The 21211-nt window shown below is 46.2% G+C and overlaps 2 protein-coding genes across 2 annotated transcripts; both read left to right on the forward strand.

Annotated features, from left to right (window-relative positions):
- Positions 1-1223: 1223 nt before the first annotated feature.
- Positions 1224-8371, forward strand: PANX3 (pannexin 3). The gene is made up of 4 exons (XM_008142585.3): positions 1224-1404; positions 3478-3620; positions 5478-5692; positions 7732-8371. The coding sequence occupies exons 1-4, from the start codon at positions 1224-1226 to the stop codon at positions 8369-8371; spliced, it is 1179 nt and encodes a 392-aa protein (XP_008140807.2).
- Positions 8372-10711: 2340 nt separating this feature from the next.
- Positions 10712-18448, forward strand: TBRG1 (transforming growth factor beta regulator 1). Its single transcript, XM_008142584.3, has 9 exons — positions 10712-11064; positions 13599-13669; positions 14251-14483; positions 15284-15420; positions 15702-15848; positions 16407-16504; positions 16758-16868; positions 17281-17423; positions 18107-18448. The coding sequence occupies exons 1-9, from the start codon at positions 10918-10920 to the stop codon at positions 18247-18249; spliced, it is 1230 nt and encodes a 409-aa protein (XP_008140806.2). The 5' UTR covers positions 10712-10917; the 3' UTR covers positions 18250-18448.
- Positions 18449-21211: the final 2763 nt, after the last annotated feature.

Consider the following 21211-nt stretch of genomic DNA (forward strand, 5'->3'; position numbering starts at 1 on the left):
TCCCGGGTTTCTAAATTCCATCCAGCTCCCTCAAGGAGCCTTTCCTTCATCCTAGGGGTGCACGCCAGCAGCAAGATGTGTCCACGAGAGGGTACACCCCAGGAAAAGGCCTGCACGGGCCCTGGGAACAGGCTGGGGCCAGCTGGGCACGGAATTACAGCGTCCCAGGTGCCAGAAGAGTGGTCTAGAGTAGACTCTGAGTGGGTGCATCCTTTTGGCCCCATGGACTCTTTGCCTTGTGAGAAGGCCACAGCCAAAGGGGACCAGTGTGAAGGCCAAAGTCGGGGCCTCTCAGGGCAGATGCCTTATGCCCCACTGACCTAACTCCACCAGATGGAAATAAGAGTTGATATTTACCCTACACTTTACAAAATACCTTCACCTGTAATACTCTCAGTCAATCCTCTCTATCTTGTAAGATTACAACATCATGCCATTTGATGGATGAGACTCCTGGCCAAAGTCACACAATAAAAATGAGTACTGCTGGGTCTCCTGTGGAAACCTTCCCTGCCAAATCTCAAAGGTCACTTCTTTCCACTATTCAACACTGCCACCCACCCCTCAGTTTTCTAAAGAACTGATGAAGGCTAAAAAAATAAAATAAAAAAAAATTGTAAATATATGGAAGCAAATTCAACACCAAATACAGAGTCCTTTCCGAGAAAGAGCCTGAGATCAAAGCAAATCTCATCACTGGGACAAAGAACACTAGGTAGTAGTAGTAGTAATCCCAGCTGAGTCTTGGGGTCCCTATCTCCACCCCAAACCACAAAATGAGCACCTTCAACACAATTAAGCAATCTCCACCCAAATTCCACACCAATTACATGGGAGGCCTGGCCTCGCAGCCCGCCTTCTCGCCACCACCCCACTAAAAATACTTTATTAATAAGAGGGCAGCATAAAGCCACGGACCTCCATCGGCTCCAGGACAAGCCAGAGAGCAGCCTGACACCAGCCCCCGCTGACACCCGACCCTCCTCCAGTGAGGACCCACTACGCTAGGCCTCCCTCTAATTACCAGGTGTCTGGCTCGGGGGGGGGGGGGGGGCGGCCGGTTATTTAGAGAACCAGCGCCTGCTCCTGGCACAGATGTCCGAGGAGAGGCTGGGGTTTCGGGCTCTATCTGCTCAAAGCCAGCCGCCTGCAGCTGCCATCTCCTCACTCTACTATCCTGGGACCCCTCCTGCCGTCTCTGCACCCCAAAGCTCAGCAGCATCATGTCGCTTGCACACACAGCTGCAGAGTACATGCTATCAGATGCCCTGCTGCCCGACCGCAGGGGCCCCCGCCTCCAAGGACTGCGCTTGGAACTCCCCCTGGATCGCATAGTCAAGTTCGTAGCCGTGGGCTTCCCCTTGTTGCTGATGTCCCTGGCCTTCGCCCAGGAGTTCTCCTCCGGTAAGTGGCTTCCCAGACTCCTCTTTCTCTCCTCCCTCCCTCTCTCTTTCTCTCTCTCAATATGTGTACATACTATTGATTTCAGAGAGGGAGAGGGAGAGATTCAAACATCAACGAGAGAATCATTGATTGGCTGCCTCCTGCACACCCCCTACTGGGGATCGAGCTGGAAACCTGGGCATGTGCCCTGACCAGGAATCAAACTGTGACCTCCTGGTTTATAGGTCAATGCTCAACCACTGAGCAACACCGGCTGGGTATTTCACTCCTTACATGGGTTCTAATGCAAGGCAGCTCCCACATTGTCTGGGTGGTATGGCTGGCCTGGGCATTACCCAGCAGGCTGGGTAGCATGCATTTGGAGCACCAGCAAAGCAGGGGCACCAACATTTTCTGAAAGTCATTTCCAAAATTTTGCAATAAAAAAGATTTCCTTTAGCCCTAGCTGGTTTGGCTCAGTGGATAGAGCGAGTGAAGGGTCACGGTTCAATTCCTAGTCAGGGCACATGCCCCGTTTGTGGGCTCAATCCCCAGTAGGGGATCTCTGAAATCAATAAAAAAATATTTTTAAAAAGATTTTAAATTTCAGTATTCATGTATTTTATGGACTTGCAATAATTAAACTTTTATTTTGATTTTATATGGATGAGGGGGTTTGGGGGCCTCATAATCTCTTCAGGGCCTAGGACTTCATATATATTTCTGAGAGGAAGGGAGAGGGAGAGAGATAGAAACATCAGTGATGAGAGAGAATCATTGATCGGCTGCCTCCAGCATGACCCCTTGCTGGGGATCGAGCCCACATACTGGGTATGTGCCCTGATCAGGAATCAAACTGTGACCTGGCTCATAGGTCAATGCTCAATCACTGAGCCACACCCGCTGGGCCAGACCTAGGACTTCTAAAGGTCTTTGCCATCCATGCTTTCTATGTCTCTTACCTCCTTGGAGCCTTCTTACTCCCTACCTCCAGGGTTACTGACTTAAGTACTTATGTTAGGGCCTGACAGAGCTTGGGACATCATAGGTGAATAAATCCACTCATTCCTCTCCACACACACATTAACAAACACATGTATGCAGTGTCCTAGATGACGGATGAACTCAGCAAGTCTGCCACCTCTACTGAAGAGAGGGTGGACTTCCATGAACTGGGGTTTCTGGCTTTCTTTTCTGGCGGTGTGATTACCTTACTACATTTCCCAAGGAAGTGTGTCGACTCCCACTGCCTCTTCATTTACCCGCAGATGGGAAGAAGTACTGGGTCCCATTTCTGCCTCTGTCTAGAGCCGTGGTCGGCAAACTGCGGCTCTTTGGCCCCTTGAGTGTGGCTCTTCCACAAAATACCACGGCCTGGGCGAGTATTTTGAAGAAGTGGCGTTAGAGGAAGTTTAAGTTTAAAAAATTTGGCCTCAAAAGAAATTTCTGTTGTACTGTTGATATTTGGCTCTGTTGACTAATGAGTTTGCCGACCACTGGGACAGAGAATGATGGGAAAACCAAAAACGAGACACTCTCCCTCCAAGCCCACTTTCCTTCCACCACCTCTCCTCCACCTTTTCTCTTGATTTGGGCTCAGAAGTCCCGGCAACTCATCCTCTAAATGTTAGAACCCCGGTGTCAGCTCTCTGAGAAAGGAGAGGTCATCATGAAACTGCAACCTTCTGGTGCCAAGCTGCGAGAGTGCAGGGACCGTCCCCCACTCCCCCACACACACACACACACACACACACACACTCACCGCACCTCCCACCCCTGACCCCCTGCTGCCTGCCTGCTTGCCCAGGAGTCCAGGGAGAGCCCAGAGAGCAAAAGACTGGCAGACTTCAAAGGCAAGTCAGTCACGGGCAGGCCTGAGTCAAAGAGCAGAGTGCTGTCCAGCCTTGCCCGTCCGACAGTGGCAGGGGCTTGGCAAACCCAGAAACTGGGGCACGGGAAGAAGGAAGTGCCTGCCAGGTACACACATTGGCCGAGCTGTGGAGGTGACTCCCAGAAGGTTTTAGCTGCGTGTCCCCTGGCTTCCCGTTCCTCACTCCAACTCGGGGCGTCCTCAAAGCCGTGTTCCTGTTCCAGGGTCTCCCATCAGCTGCTTCTCGCCCGGTAACTTCAGCGCTCGGCAGGCCGCCTATGTGGACAGTTCCTGTTGGGACTCGCTGGTTCACCACCAACTGGATGAGACTGGTCGGTACCAGCTGAAATCCCTCTGGCCTCACAAGGTAACCTGGGCCCGGCTCCATCAGGCCGGCCTCACCACGGAGTGGGGTGGGGCTGGGGGGCATCACTATATTCTCTCTTGTCTCTTCGCCACCCCTCCACTTCCATGTGCTGGTCACGGACTCGTGTTTCAGGCATTCATCAAATGACTGGCGATCTTGCGTTTCCCACTTTGATCTGATTGGGAGTTTTGTGCTGATGGATGACGCTTGTTGGCCAGCAGCCCTGAGTTTAAGGAGATCCCTTGGGCCATTTCGTTGCGAAAACCTCAAATGTCAGCATCTGTAATCCTTTCTCTTGGGCTGGTCAGTTTTCCCAAGAAGAATGATTCGACCCTAATTTGTGTGCAGGGGGCAGGGTGGAGCTGATATCAAGCTCCGCTGCCAACCCTCTGGGAACCAGATGTGGGTCGCAGCATTCAGTATTCACTTAGCTTCCCCCGTTCTCAGTGTGGTCCCCTGCAGGATGGACCACAAGCGCAGAATCTCTCCGTTTCTGGGAAGTGAGCCACAGCCTTCCGCAGGGGAGGGACCGGGTCCTCACTGAGTGCATCATGTTGCAGAAAGGATCTGCAGGGCTGGCTTCTCAATATCCCTGTTCCCAGCCCCGCTGGCAGCCCCTTTCAGATGTACCCGGTATCCCTAACTCCGGGGCCTTTCTGGTTCTATAGTGAAGACAGCTTGCTTGCTCGCTCCTGCCTCAGCTCCCATCCACCCACAGGCTGGTATCTTTTGTCACACAACTGCTTTTCAGTTCAACATTTTGTTGTTCTTGTCCCCTCTCCTGTTTTCTTCTTTTTTTAAAAAAAAAAAAGAAAAAAAAAGTATTTTTATTGATTTCAGAGAGGAAAGGAGAGGTAAGAGAGATAGAAACATCAATGATGAGAATCATTGATCAGCTGCCTCCTGCAGGCTCCCTACTGGGGATCGAGCCTGCATCCCCGGCACATGCTCTTGGCCAGAATCGAACCTGGGACCCTTTAGTCTGCAGGCTGACGCTCTATCCACTGAGCCACACCGGCTAGGGCTCCTCTCCTGTTCTCTTTGTTCTTACAGGATTATGTCTTTTTGATCCCTTCACTGTTGTTTCAGAGTGGTTTTACGAGGGAGCAGAAGTCACATAAATGTCCAATTCACAACGTTTAATCAGAAGTCACTCGTGACATTTTGTAGTTATGACAATTTACAAGGCCTTAAAATACCCTAGTTCCAGGACCCAGACAAAACCAGACTTAATGCAGAGCTTCACGAGGTCTCTGTCCCTGGAAATGTCAAAGCCGGATGTGGACGGCAACAAGTTCAAGATGGTACAGAGGGAATTCTATGTCAGAAAAGAGTAAAATCCCTAGGAGTGAAGACTGTATTCAAGGAATGTTATTTTTTAAAACAGGTGTGAAAAGGTTCTAGTTTCCTCTCGTCGTCTAATATACCTTTCAGAAACTCACACATTCTCTTTCTCTTTCACACACACTCCCCCGGGATGCCAGGTCCGCTGTTGGCCACGATTTCTGGTTAGCTCCTAACATTATGTAGTTATGACACTTTACAAGGCTAACATGCATGGGGAATGGGGAGTCCTCTCTACCCACCCCATCCCTGATCCCTCTCTTACCCCTTCCTTCCTCTCTCCCTCTCTTTCTGCCTCTTGCCTCTCTCCTTCCTGGGACCCTACACAGACCCCAGATCAGTAAAGTGGAGCTGGGGAGCCTGGATACCCACGATCCCTTCTTTCCCGGGCCTCACTGTATTCGGCCTTAGGTCCTGGGCCTGTGGTAGCTCCTTCCCCTTTGAGGCAGGGGCCCTTCACTCAGAACTCTGTCCACCCTGGGCCTCCCTGCTCAGCTCACTCTCGTCCCGCAGGCCCTCCCCTACTCCCTGCTGGCCCTGGCTGTGGCCATGTACCTGCCAGTGCTGCTGTGGCAGTACGCAGCCGCGCCGGCCCTCAGCTCAGACCTGCTGTTCATCATCAGCGAACTGGACAAGTCCTATAACCGCTCCATCCGCCTGGTGCAGCACATGGTGAGGATCCGGCACGAGAGTTCGGACCCCCACGTTTTCTGGGATGAGCTGGAAAAGTGAGTTCTCTCTTCCACTCCTTTCTGAAGGGCTCCTCCCGGCATTTAGGTGATATCTGTGAGGTCATGTTTAAACTAGCCTCTATCCCAGGGGTGGGGAACCTTTTTCCTGCCAAGGGCCATTTGGATATTTATAACATCATTCGCGGGCCATACAAAATTATCAGCTTAAAGATTAACCTGCCGTATTTGGTCAAACATTTAATTAGCTCACCCCTAACGCCTTGGCAGGGCCAGACCAAATGATTTCCTGGAAATGGCCCGCGGGCCGGACCTTCCCCACCCCTGCTCTATACCATCCTTCTCCAGAGTGCACAGTGGTGAACACCTCCTCTCATTAACTTCCTACCACCTGCGTGCAGGGAGAGGAGGACGGACTCTGCCTCCAGTTTGCAGATGAACACGGTCAGAAAGGGACTGATCACTCTAAATATGACTTCACATACCACTCCCTGCTCCGAAACCTCCAACAGCTCCCCTCATGCATACAGAAAAATATCCACATTCCCCCAAATATTCCTCCAAGGCCCTCTACATACACTGCCACCAACTACTTTTTCTTTCTTTTTTTAAAATACATTTTTATTGATTTCAGAGAGGAAGGGAGAGGGAGAGAGAGATAGAAACATCAATGATGAGAGAGAATCATTGATTGGCTGCCTCCTGCATGCCCCCTACTGGGGATCGAGCCCGAAACCTGGGCATGTGCCCTGACCAGGAATCAAACCGTGACCTCCTGATTCATAGGTCAATGCTCAACCATTGAGCCATGCCGGCCGGGCTGTTCTGGGCGCTTTCGATGTGTGTCCATGTGTGTGCTGGGGGGGCAGAGGTAGGGAGGAGACAAAGCTACACCTCCCCATGTGGGCTTATATTCTATCGAGGGAAGACAGACAGCGAATAATCATAACACATAATTATATGGTAGAAAATAAGTGGTGTGAAGAAAAACAGTAGAGCAGGGTAAGGGTGGGGGTGGTCAGGAAAGCTGGGAGGCTGTGGAGTGGTACGGTTTTAAATAGAATGGCCAGGGTGGGCCCCACAAGAGGATGGTTGAGCTAAGATTTGAAACCATATTCTGTCTCAGGATTATGCACACACTCTTTCCTGAAACCTACCTCCCTCTTGAAGGCCAAGTCTAAGACAATATTCTCCATAAAATTTTCTGAACACTCCAGCCCCTACAGTTATCCTCTCCTCTAATTTACAACTGGCATGGTTTGTAGTCATCATTTTAACAACAAATCAAGTGCTATTTTTATTTCATGTATGTGTAGCTTATCTGCTTCTTCCCCACAAGCCAGACTGTAAGCTCCTTCAGAACAGACTGGCTTACATATACCTGAATATCACAGCTCTCAACAAGTACTTGCTAGCACATTTATTTGTAAGGAATTTAAAAATATATATTTTATCCATTTCAGAGAAGAAGGGAAAGGGAGAGATAGAAACATCAATGATGAGAGAGAATCATTGATCGGCTGCCTCCTGCACGCCCCCTACTGAGGATTGAGCCCGCAACCTCGGCACGTGCCCTTGACGGGAATCGAACCGGGGACCCTTCAGTCTGCAGGACGACGCTCTATCCACTGAGCCAAACTGGCGAGGGCGCACATTTATTTAAATAAACTAAATGAATTGGTATAAAAATCACAAAGTATTCAGACCAAGAACCAGAATAGGCTTATTGAGACTCCCAGTCCAGTGCTAATTTACTAAGCCTTCCTGCTTCCTAAGGATCCCACTTCTTCTGCTTAGAGGTTTATTCTGCCTTGCTGGGCAGAAATCCATTGTGGCAACTTATTCCTCATTGATCGTTCACTGGGTTTACTGCATGGCACTCACTGCTTGGAGAATGAAGATGGGCTTACTTATTACCTCCTTTTGGGAGGAGGGTGGTGACGCTCTGAGAAGGCAGGTTTTCGTGGTTGAGAATGCCATGTTGGATACACAGAGTCTGTTCCTTTCCCACATGGCTCCCTCAGGATACAGTTCTCAACGGGCCCTCCTGAGCTTGCCTCCTCTCTTCCCCTGCCCAGGGCCCGCAGAGAACGATACTTCGAGTTCCCCTTGCTGGAGCGGTACCTGGCATGCAAGCAGCGCTCACACTCACTCGTGGCTACCTACCTCCTGAGGAACTCCCTCTTGCTCCTCTTCACCTCAGCCACCTACCTGTACCTGGGCCACTTCCACCTGGATGTCTTCTTCCAAAAGGAATTCAGTTGTTCTGTCAAGACAGAGCTGCTGAGCGAGGAGACCTACATCCCCGATCTCATCACCTGCAGACTGACCTCCCTGTCTGTTTTCCAGATTGTTAGTCTCTCCACTCTGGCAATATACACCCTCCTGGTGCCACTGATCATCTACAACCTCACCCGGCTATGTCGGTGGGACAAACGGCTCCTGTCCATCTATGAGATGCTCCCAGCATTTGACCTCCTCAGCAGGAAGATGCTGGGGTGCCCCATCAATGACCTCAACGTGATCCTCCTTTTCCTCCGAGCCAACATCTCTGAGCTCATCTCTTTTAGCTGGTTGAGTGTCTTATGTGTGTTGAAGGACACGACCATCCAGAAGCACAACATTGACACTGTGGTCGATTTCATGACTTTATTAGCTGGCTTAGAACCCTCAAAACCGAAACACCTCACTCGCCAGGTCAGTGATGAAAATCCGTAGTTAAGAAATCATAAAGCGCCCTAACCAGTTTGACTCAGTGGATAGAGCGTTGGCCTGCAGACTCAAGGGTCCCAGGTTTGATTCCGGTCAAGGGCATGTACCTTGGTTGTGGGCACATCCCCGGTAGGGAGTGTGTAGGAGGCAGCTGATCGATGTTTCTCTCTCATCGATGTTTCTAACTCTCTATCCCTCTTCCTTCCTCTCTGTAAAAAATCAATAAAATATATTTTAAAGAAAAAGAAACCATAGAGCAAGAAATTTTACAGGTAAAAGTCTTTCTCCTTCCTCACAAGCCTCACACACTATCATAAAAAATACATATATCTACTTTAGAATTGCTAAGCTTGGATTCAGCTGAATTATATATCCTGTAGTGTGTTATCCTAAAGGTGAGAAGATATAATCAACACATGGTAACAAATCTGAAAATTAGAGCTGAAGAGTCAAAGAACTAAAAAATCAGATCTAGAGCATAAAATAAGGGGGAAAAGCCAGAACTAAAATTAAAGTATAGACATTCTATGCAGGCAGGTTCTTCTCTCTATATGTATTCCATGGCCTTTCAGGGATATGTACTCAGCAGTGGGGTAAGCTGGTAAAGAGAATAAAGATATGAAATCCAAAGAAGAAAACAAACAAACAAACAAACAAAAAATATATGAAATCCCTGGGAACACTCTGTTGCGGCCTGAAACCCTAGGAGTATGCCCGGCTTGCTTTGTGAAAGTCATCAAAGTTGGCCAGGCCCCCTGCGGCCTGCAAAGTGGGCAGGAGAAAATGATGGCAGGAACTTGCAACATGCTCTTGGGGCTGAAGGACAGTGTAGAACAAGGTCTGGGCCATGCACCAGCCATGGCTGGAGCCATGAGGTGTGCAGATACACCTTTCCATCAGTTAAATCGGGGACTCACTTAACCAAGGGCTGCAATGTTAGGCTGTGGACTCCTTCACAACTCTTAATGGGTACAGGTGTGCTTGTCATAGCCCAGGGAGACTATACATCCACTTGGAGCCAACCGCTGAAGGGCAACCACTTAAGTAAAATGCTGGTGATCCCCTTCTCTCTCTCCTCTGACGCATCACCCCATCTTATCTGATCACTCCCATCCCTGTGCCTGTATTTAATGGAACCTTATCTGACTCCAAAAGCCATACTCAGCCCACAATACCAACTATCTCTCATTTGATATTTATTTTTAAAGGTGCACATTATTTTACCCTTTTTCATATGAGTATGTAGAAAAAAATAGGTTGTTCCTGACAAATTTGGGTAAGTTTACCTAAAACAAGCAAAGGGGCTGACACATAAACATGCATTAATGGCTTCCTATTGTCATTGGTAAAAGTCTAACTCTTCAGATTGGCACACAAGACCCTGTGCGATCCAAATACTGCCTACCCCTTCAGTCCTCGCACCCCTCTCCAAGTACAACTTTCATTCTAATCAACTACTTGCATTTTCTATGCTTCTCACGATGCCAAGCCTTAGAAGATGCTGTCCCCAGGGCCCAAGATGCCCTCCTGTTCCTCTCTCTTCAGTCAGTCTGGGCACATTCAAGAAGCCTTCCCACCCAACTGGGGTGGCTCAGTGGTTGGACATCGACCTATGAACCAGGAGTTCAATTCCCTGTCAGGGCATAAGCCAGGATCGTGGGCTCGATTCCCAGTGTAGGGTGTGCAGGAGGCAGCCGCTCAGTGATTCTCTCTCATCATTCATGTTTCTGTCTTTCTCTCTCTCTCTCTCTCTCCTTTCCTCTCTAAAATCAATAAAAATAATTTTAAAAAAAGAAATAGAAGAAGCCTTCCCTAACTGGGTGCTGCCATATCATCCACTACCTGCCTGAGATAAAACTGACTCCACTGTATTAATATTGTCCCTTTACCTGTTTGGCTCTCCCTCTTAAATAAGTTTCCTAAGTATTCTGTCCTAATAAGAACTACATATTCTTCTGAATACATAAGTGACCGAATGAGTTGCTTGATAACATTACAATGTTTGGAGCACAGAGACCCAGCCTCTAAACAATCCTGTATGGAAAAAGCTTTGTGCACGAAGATGCTCTCTGCAGCAACTGATGACCAAAAAGTCAAACAACCGGAAATAAATATGTAAAACTACTACGCCATAACTGAAAGATTGCGGGTACCAAGTGTAAAAGCCGGTGTTGACAGCCGTGGGCTGTGGGAGCCTGAGGTTCGCGCTGGGAGGGTTCCCGCCGGTTCCCGCTTCCGCCCAACTTCAGTCCTCCGCTACGCACGCTGTCGCGAGTGACTGAGGGTTACGTCAGCCGGCGCCGTGCTTTACGTTAGTCGGCGCCGTGACGTAACTTCCGGGCAGGGTTACTTCCGAGGCAGCTGCGGAGACGGGAGGCGCCGCCTCGAGTAGTGGGTTCTGGCCTAGCGCGTCCCCTAGGAGCGTTCTGGAGAGATCGGTTCCTCTGGACCCGCTTCCACCTGCGCAGACCCGCCGAGGCGGGCGCCACGCCGCCCCTCGGCCGGACGCCGATGCCCTTCGAGCCCGGGAGGCCCCGCAGCGGGGCCGGGCCATGAGCCTGCTGGGCGGCTTCGCCCCCTCGCCGCGGGCCGCGCCGCCGTTCAAGGCCAGGATGAAAAAGCTCCCGAAGCGGAGCCAGAACGAGAAGTACCGGCTCAAGTACCTGCGGCTGCGTAAAGCCGCCAAAGCCACGGTGTTTGTGAGTCTCACGCCGCTCGGCCCTTCGCCTCGACACCCGAATTCGCGTAATGTTTCCCCAAACCGTCCCCTTCCTGGAGAGGCAGTGTTAGCTTTTGCAGTATTCGTGCCTTCTTGGTAGCCCTGTGTCCTTGGACAGATCGCGTTATTTCTGTAACCCTGTGTCTTGTCTGAGATTGAATAACTACCCTGCGAAGTTGTGAAGATTAAATGAGGAAGGGAAAGAGTTTGGTATCTCGATGTGCCTGTAAGTTTTAGCCAGTATCGTTATAACCGCAAAACTCCTGGAAATGCGTTTGGTTTTCAAGAGAATCCTGAGAATGAGACATTTTTTTAAAATAACATCGAAGCCCCGAGAGATGTGCTTAAACTCATCATCTCTGTGTCAGCTCTAACCAACTTTAGGACACCGCGATTCTAGTTCCTTCATTACTTCCACCACCCAGCCTATTTCCTCAGCACCGGGTACCCCTTCCCGAAACAGATACATACGTGAAGCTTTCAGTAACTTAACCCCTTGTAACCTCTTTTGAGCCTCCCAAGTGCTTCGGCCCTCCTTTTATTGTAGAGGCACTGGGTGTACTGAAGGAAGGAATGAACTGGTTTGCCAGCCACACGTGGTGTTACAAAGTTCCGGCTCGCTCAAGCTTGCCTCAGTGTTTGGAAACAGGAGTGGAGTCCTCAAAGGTCCTCCCACTTCTGAATCACCACCTTACCTCTTCTACCAAAAACTTGGAAAATCTCCCAGCTTTTTTTGGAAGCATAAGGAAAGGTTTGGAAATTAGCACATTCATTCCCAAAACATTTATTTAGCACTTGCTGTGTGCACTGGAGAGAAATAAGAAAAGTCAGATTCAGAGGAACTGATACCTTATTTTTTTTCTCTCTTCCCTACTTGTCAAAGGCACATAAAGCTTGGAGCTTATCTTATTAGAAGGACTTTGTTTCCATTAAGTATTACATAAAAGTTTTGTGAAGAAAAGGGCTATTGTTTTGAACATTCAGAATTCGAGGTCCCACCTTGTGGAATGTCCAGCTTGGAGCATTCCCTTCAGGATTGAACTAACGAATGAATGAATGATGCTTGGGAAACAGATTGAGTCATCAGTACAGACATACAGTACTTAGATAAGGAAGTTTAAGCATTTTACATACTGGAGTTGATTTTGTTCCATCCCATTTTTCTCTTTAGGATTCATATTGCGTGGGATGCTTTGGGTTAGGTTGGTTTTCTAAGCCCCTCAAAGTGAAAGTGGGAATGGATATTCATATTTTTATGGATTGAATTTAAGCATCTGTGGATTTAAGCAGTATTCCCTTTTCTCTGCTAAAGACTACCCTACTTAGGATGACTGTACATCTTGTTTTGCCTAGAACACCCATTTATATAATAAAAGCCTAATATGCAAATTGACCGAACAGCAGAATAACCAGCAGAAGACTGGTAGCTATGATGCGCACTGACCACCAGGGGGCAGAAGCTCAACACAGATGCTGCCCCCCAGCCTGCAGGCCCTAGACAAGCCAAGGCAGGTGCCAGTGGGCACCCCCACATCACCCCACCAGTCGCCCCACAGAAGGAGGTGACTAGTGGCGGCGGTGGGGGGTGGGGCCGGTGAGCGGGCGGCACCCGGCCGGTCAAGGTGGGTGTCAGCAGGGGCCCCAAAGATCAGCCCTGATTGCCAGCCAGGCCTAGGGACCCTACCCATGCATGAATTTTGTGCACTGGGCCTCTAGTAGTTTCCCATACTGTTCTAGTATAATCATTAATAGTGCCCCCTTTTTACTCAAAGATACCCCAGTTTTGATAAATTCTATAATTACTCTGACTCTACCATTACCTAGATTCTTTTATAGTTTGCAAGTAGAATAGTTCTTCCTTCTTATCTAGCAACAAAGACTACTTTGGGCCCAGGACCAAACCAGAGAGGGTCGGACCTGCATTACCACCATTTGTCCACCATCCAGAACTGAAATATCATTGCTGTTATGAACACATTAACAACTCTTGGACATAGAAATCGGGACTCAAAAGAACTGTTGGCCCAGAAAGAAACTCACTATAGACTGATTCATTTGCCTCTCAGCATAACCATTATTGCTTGTCTCATTTTCGGTTCCTATAAGTGTATTCCTAGTATCACACGAGCTCACTCATCTAGAGGAAAAGATGAACAACATAGACTGAAGAACAAGAACAGCATTGATCAGACTGTCAGACCTCAGAGGGAAAGTAGGAGAGGGTGGGGACAAGGGAGATAGATCAACCAAAGGACTTGTGTGCTTGCATATGAGCCTAACCAGTGATCACAGACAACAGGGGGAGGGGGGCTTGCATGTGGGGGGGATTGGGAAGGGAACGGGGGGAGGGGGTGGATGACAAATATGTGATACCTTAATCAATAAAGTAATTAAAAAAAATAAAAAAAATTAAAAAAAAGACTACTTTGGTTTGAAATAGAACTCTTCTTCCCAGCATAATACTTGGATCTTTTATTCATTTTATGTGATTATATATATGTTTCTTTTTTTAAGGAAAATGCTGCTATTTGTGATGAAATCGCTCGTCTTGAGGAAAAATTTCTTAAAGCAAAAGAAGAAAGACGGTGAGCTGACTTCATTTTGTGTTCAGAATCTCAGTTTTGGTTATTGATACGGTATTACTCCGGGGATTTTTCTCCAGTGGGAGTTTTGTGCATTGCACAGCTCGTTGGCCGCTGATCAAGTATAGAGAAACCTATGACCTGTGGTATTGGTTCCTATTTACTCAAGTCATGTTAGATCAATAGTGATGAAACCGCTTCTCTATTTATCTCTCTGATAAAGCCCTCTTGCTCCAACTAATAAGCAATCTAATTATAACTCCACAATTATAAAAGAAACTCTCTTATTCTGTAAATATTTACTCTGTGCAAAGCACAATGAGTATATATACATATGCAATTCATAGTATATGCCCTTCAGAAGCCTAATACCTTCCAGATGCAAAGAGATACACTGCAATTCTTTATCCTTGGCTCCTTGAGTATTCCCCTCTGGAACTTTATTATTTTCAGGGTCCAATAAGAATGTTATCTTTATGAGTATATTAATCTTTATATATAGTTCTGGCTTCCCCAGAACTTAAAATACTGACCTGAGATGAAAGGCAGGTTCATACATCTGTTTCCTCTCCTTCCCACCTCAGGTACCTGCTGAAGAAGCTCCTGCAGCTGCAGGCTCTGACTGAAGGGGAAGTGCCGCCTGCCGCTCCTGCTCACAGCTCCAGTTTGCCCCTGGCTTATGGGGTGGCCAGCTCTGTGGGAACTCTGCAGGGAGCTGGGGCCAGTTCCGGGCCTAGCACTGGGGCTGAGGAACCATTTGGGAAGAAATCCAAGAAGGAGAAAAAAGAAAAAGGCAAAGAGAACAACAAATTGGAAGGTACCTCGGAGGACATACCAGTTGCTCCAGTGGCTCAGCAATTATTGACAATGACCTGATACTAACTGGTAGACACACACAGCCACAGATATCCTTAAACGGTCCTTAAGCAGCCCTAATAGCCTGTGAAAAGCAAGTGGATCAGAGCCACTTTGAGTGGAAGAGTTCCAATTAGACCTGGTCAAATGCGAAGGGAGCAGCTAAGGCTTCCATCTTCTTCCCTATCCCCAGCTCTCTGGGTTGCCTTCAGTTCTGTCTTCCCTAGACGCAGGGAAATGACCGACGTGGCCTTTAGAGCCCACTGCTGGCTTGGGAAATTTCTGATCTTTAAAAGTGAAGTAAGAGGCCTTAAAATGTACAAGGCTTGCCTGGCTGGTGTGGCTCAGAGGTTGAGTGTTGACCTATGAACCAGGAGGTCAATTTAGATTCCCAGTCAGGGCACATGCTGGGGTTGCAGGCTTGATCCCCAGTAGGGGGACGTGCAGGAGGCAGCCGATCAACGATTCTTTCTCCTCATTGATGTTTCTCTCTCTCTCTCTCCCTTCCTCTCACAATAACAATATATGTATTTTTTAAAGTACAAGGTTTTTAGGTCCTAAGCAGTAATATTAAAAGTGGTTACTGCTAGGTGGGTGGGTTAGAAAGATACTCGGAGCTCTGGAGAAAAGGCCCATGTGCCCATTCAGTGAGTGTGTAGAACCAGGATTGGCTTATTGCTCTTAGCACTTACATGTAAAGTTTTCCCTTCCCCTTAGCATTGGGAGGGGCCTAAGGTGGGTGACCCCAGATTTGCGTTTCAGTTCTGAAGAAAACATCCAAGAAAAAGAAAATGGAGGGAGGTGCTCGCAAGCTGGTTCAGCCCATTGCCCTGGATCCCTCAGGACGGCCTGTGTTCCCCATCGGACTGGGGGGTCTAACAGTATATAGCCTGGGGGAGGTGAGTGAGACCAGCGATATAAAGAGAGGCGAATCAGAAATATGGGAATGGGGTTGAGCCTTCCCTCCCTCTTCCCACTAGTAGCAGCCCCTTGCTGTTCCAGATCAACCCCAGAAAATCTCCAGTCCCTAGGACCAGGTCGGTTTTGTCTGCAACATAGCCTACACTTTCAGTGTGACTTGAGTCACTCTTTGCAGCCCCAAAGTGGTTCCAAAGGCTACCTGTGGACCTCTGAATTCTCCAGTGACCTCAACTGCAGGTTGGGGGGATCTTTTTTCTAGATCATCACCGACCGACCTGGCTTCCATGACGAGAGTGCCATCTACCCTGTGGGCTACTGCAGTACTCGAATATATGCCAGCATGAAGTGCCCAGGCCAAAAGTGTCTGTATACCTGTCAGATCAAGGATGGTGGTATGCAGCCTCAGGTATTTCTCTTAAAAATTTATCGAACTTTGTAGAAAACTGGTCGAGGAATTAAGTTGGATAGCCCTTAATACAAAAATACTTTCTTGGCAAAAATTCATATTAGTATAATTTTGATTTAACAGTTTTTTAATAGTCAAGGTATTTTGCAATTTAAAAAATACAGAAATTGAAATGGGGGTTTGCAGTCAAAATGGTCTATACTCCTCTTAGATGTTGTAAGAGGATATGGAGAATGATTTCACTTGTTTTTAAGAAACCAGTTGCATTTGTACTTACAGGTGTAAGTAGATAGAAAGGGGTCTGGAAAGGCATGTAACCAATTAAGTGTTGACCTCTGGAGAGCAGTCAGGCCAGGAGTATAGAATTGAGACAGTTGAAGGACTTTCTGTTTTGATTTGTGTGAATTTTAAATGGCTCTAAGAAATTGTACCCACCTCCTGGTATGGTATACATCAGCTTCAAGTCCCAGAGTAAAGAACACTTACAGGAGTAGTGTGACTTCCTCTCTACTACTTTTTCCTTGAAAAGTGCTCTTATTGCTCCTTTATCTTTCTCAGTTTGAAATCGTTCCTGAAGATGACCCTCAGAATGCCATTGTCAGCTCTTCTGCAAACGCCTGTCATGCAGAACTGCTCAAGGCCATAAGTGCTACTACGTAAGTTGACCAGCAGCTTGAAGACAAAAAAAGATCACTTTGGGAGGGGGAGACTTTTTCTCTTGCTTCTAATGAGCAGAGATCCCTATTTTATCAAATGCTTGCTTTCATCCTTCAGATGTCTTAGCAGCTAGTCTCCAGAGTGTCCAAGTCAAGAAAGCTTACTCTGGGTGTTCATGCCCACATTCCATCCCTAAACCCATTCTCATCTCCCTCTCAGCGCTCGGATTAAAGTTCTCCCTCTCCTATTTAGGGGGAAATTCATGTCTAACCTGCTTCCATCTGGAGCTGACTTTTTTGGGTTTTCTCATCCAACTATCCACAACCTGATCCAGAGTTGTCCAGGAGCTCGAAAATGTGTCAAGTAAGTGTTGTCAAATCCATTCCCTTGAGAGACGCTCCATAATCAGTGGCCCAGGGACCTAAACTGTTTGGTTCATTTGTACATTTACTGAGCTGCTTCTGTGCACAGCATGCTTGTTCCTTGACTGCCGGGCCTCAGTATTGTCTTAGCCTCTGGACAGGGAAGCAGAAGCCAGTACTCCATGTACTGTAATTGTCATTTTTTGTGTGTACCATGACAGCAAAGGAAATCTGCAGAATAATGTGTTACTAAAGAAGCCTTTCTATCTTTTGAAAGTTTCTTTTTTTTAGTTAATATGTTATTAGAAACATATTGTAGAGAGCTACAGAAAAAAATACCTGATCCCATTGGAGGAAAGAGTGGGCTGTGGCTAACAGACAGCTCTTGCTAATGATCCCCCTTGATCCTGCAGTTACCAGTGGGTGAAATATGATGTGTGCAAACCTGGAGATGGGCAGCTGCCCCAAGGACCGCTGGAGAATGATGCAGCTATAAGCTTTGAAGCCTTTCAGAGACAGACCTTTGATGAAGATCATAGTGATCCCATTCTACAAGGTATCTTTTAATATTACCTTTCTGGTTTGAAGGTTTTCCATATTTAGGCCCTCTTCATTCATAGCTGAGTTCCCCAAATGTCTGGGCAGTAAGTGACTCAGGCTTTCACTGGTCCAGTCCTGGAGAGTCCTGAGCCAGGAGGACCTGCTGCCTGTCCCCCCAGCAGTCCCCACAGAAGTCACAGGGCACAGCTGTGATCATAGTAAGGCAGGGCCCACCGAGAAACTAGGGTTTCTCATTTTCCACTGAGGTTAAGACCTGAGCAGAACTCTAAGGGAAAGTTTATGATGCAGGACTAAGATTCCAAGTGGGATAAAGGGGATCAGGTCAAGGCCTTGGTCCTGCCTCTGTTCCATGGATTCCCTACCATAAATGGGAGGAGTAATTGGGATTGGCACTGGGATCATAGGGAGAGCTCTGAACTGGAAATAAAAAAACAGAATTAAAATTCTCACTCTGCCTAATATACTACATAACCTTAGGCAAGTCACTTAAATCTACTTCAGCCACAGTAAAAGTAAATATCTTCATTGTAAAAGTAAATCTCTGTCCTATCTTACCCAACAAGGAAGAAATTGGGCTGACAGATGCAAGGATGTTAAGGATTTGAAGGAACATATATGTATCTGATCAGCCTCCTGAGATTTCTAGGCAACACTGAACTAAAGCAATTTCCCCCCCAGGATCCTTGGACCTCCCGGAGCTTCAGCCTACAGCCTTTGTGTCTTACCAGCCCATGTTCCTGGCAGACGAGCCCTTGGTAGATGACCACCTACAGCACTTGAAGTCTCCATCGCAGTGCAGCCCCACGCAGTCTTCAGATTGAACGAGAAGGGATCAGATACCACATCACTTTCATCGTGATGATTTTAACTTCAACTAAAACTTAAAATTTATGGAAAGAGGCAGCAACTTAAAAGTGAAGATTAAATTAACACATGTTGTCGTGGAGGTTCCCATGGTGACAGTTTTCCCTGAGAAAAACTTCACCTGCTTTATTTTTAGTAATAAATTTCTCTTGACAATTCTGCTTATTTTCATCTTGTCATCAGGATATGATCTGTTTTGCTTAGCTCTGCCTCAGGTAGAGTAAACTTAAGTCCTTTATTAACCAGAGTGAGAGATGGCTGCTGACTCATAAAGGAGTGAGACCCTGACAACCTTCTACCCTTGATTCTGATCCTAGTTCAAGGAATGTTAAGTCCCAGCCCCTGCACTGGAAATGGCTGTTCTATTTTTGTGTCGGTGTCAAAATCAAATCCTGCTCATCCCCAAGCTGGAGAGTCCAGCCTGAGGCACACTCCTTCCATCTTTCACATGTACATACCCTTGGAGGGGATCAAAGGTTATCTGTAACACTTTCTACATCCTCTTTGTGACTTCTTGTTGGAGAATGTGCTTTTAACTAAGTACACTGAAACTGCATGACAACACAAATTTAGAAAGGATTGGGGATTGGCTCCCAGCCTCCGTAATAGACTCACCCTGTCATTTCATTAACCATGTAATAACTGCACTCAGTGTGACTGAATTGTCTGGACCCTGCTTATGGCATTAAGGTGGAGGCTTACCACATCACCTCATCCTGACCACAGCAGCTGGTTGGATGGGCAGCGAGGGCATCCCGGTGAGGATCCATCTTAGTACCAGGGCTGGCTGGAATGGGAGGAACAAAAGGACCCCAGAAGTAGAAGATTGGGAAAGGAGTGGTGAGAACTGGATTGTTACTGCACTACAATTCGTAACTGCTAACCGGGGACAACGCAAATGGGATTCAAATTTTATAGGAATGAATCTGGCCAGGAGAGGGAGGGGCCCAGCAGCGTTGAGAGCACACCACACGTCACTATAAAGTATCAGAAGCAAGAAACATTAATTTTACAATTCTTAGTTATAGTCTTTTCATATTTTGTATAGCTTTTATAGTCCAAAAATTAAGTATTAGAATTTGGATTATGGAAAATCAAGGGTAGAGTTTTACTCAAAGCTGTTAATGTCTTAATATTTTTCTTTTGTCTATAAGTTGCCTGGATGTATCTGTCTTACACAGAAATGACAGATATAATTTTTATCATATAGAAATTATCTTATCCATTCCATTACAGCTTGAGCAAAAATATTAAAAGAGAGGCTCATTTTAAGAAAGACATTTTTTAATAGTGTACAGTTTATGCTTATTAAAGAGTTCACTTTGTAGCTTTCCAAGAACAGAAAAAAACCATTTGCTGTTCTTAAACTTAGGGAGTCAAAATATACATCTTTTAAAATAAAATAATTAGAATATATTGGAATGCATTGCATGTCAAAAGATTGAAACTTTGGTATTATGATGTGTATATATGTATTTATATAAATATCACACATGCATTCACATGTATGGGTATACATAGAATGTCAAATGTTTTTCCTATGGATCATTTTTAAAAACTTGAAAAACACTGCCTTGTTATACTTAAAATACCTTTTCATCTACTGAATTGTTCAAGAATTTTTGGATTTGACAACATGCAATATCAATGAGAATGAGATAAAAAATGGGACTGTACCTTGTTGGGAATGTAAACTGTTGATCCCTTGGGAGGATAAAGCTGTTGGTATCAAAATTTTAAATATTTTTATCCTAAACCTGTTATTCCACATTAAGGGCCCTAAGGAAATTAAGTGTGGTGTGATGTTTGCAAGTAACAATTATCACAGTATTAGTGATACTGTAAAAAATTGGAATAAAACTAGATGTCCACTAATAGGAAATCAGTTAAAGAATGGGTTTCTCATCCCTGGCCACTATGGCTTGGTTGGTTGAGAGTCATCCTATGCACTCTAAGTTCGAAGGTTCGATTCCCGGTCAGGGCACATAACCAGGTTGCGGGTTCAGTCCCCAGTTGGTGTGTGTGTGCAAGAGGCAACCGATAGATGTTTCTTTCTCTCTCAAAAAATCAATTAAAAAAACCATTTTTTAAAAAATGGGGTTTCCGCCCTAGCCGGTTTGGCTCAGTGGATAAAAGCGTTGGCCTGAAGGCTGAGGGGTCCCGGGTTTGATTCCAGTTAAGGGCACATGCCCAGGTTGCAGACTCGATCCCCAGTGGGGGGCGTGCAGGAGGCAGCCAATCAATGATTCGATTTCTATCTCTACCTGTCCCTCTCTGAAATTAATAAAAATATTTTTTAAAAAAATAAAATGGGGTTTCCACAAAATGTCACACTAAATCTATATTCAATTTACATAGGAAAATTATTGTTAGAATAAGTGAAAAACAGATTAAAAATAATACCCAATGTAGTATGTAAAATATGACCCAAACAAATCAAGTGACTGTTCACCAAAATATTAGTGTTCCTCTCCAAATGATGAATTTTGGGGTGATTTTTACTTGCTTACACTTTTTATTAGCATCCAAATCATCTACAGTGATTATAAATTTCATTTTTCAAACAGTAAAATGTTATTTCATTTGAGAAATAAGCAGAGTTCCCACGGAATGTTTTCAATTTTGAACCATTGAAAATTAACTTTTATATGACTTCATTAATATATCCAGTCCCTAATCCTCATTTTTCACACTGTGTGCTCTAGGTTTTGGGGGGATGAAAGGAACCTGAGCTGCTTAACCCTTTGCACTCACTTGCTTTTTTCTCGATTCCTTTATTCTAATGCTAACCGTGTCGAGTCACACTCAACATCTGAGTGCAAAAGGTTTTAATTATCGAGTTTATAAAGTAAAAAAGTTACAGTAAGCGAAGGTTAGTTTATTATTGAAGAATATTTTATGTTCATTTAGAGAAGCCTA

The sequence above is a fragment of the Eptesicus fuscus genome, chromosome 23, assembly GCF_027574615.1.
Source record: "Eptesicus fuscus isolate TK198812 chromosome 23, DD_ASM_mEF_20220401, whole genome shotgun sequence".
Taxonomy (NCBI): domain Eukaryota; kingdom Metazoa; phylum Chordata; class Mammalia; order Chiroptera; family Vespertilionidae; genus Eptesicus; species Eptesicus fuscus.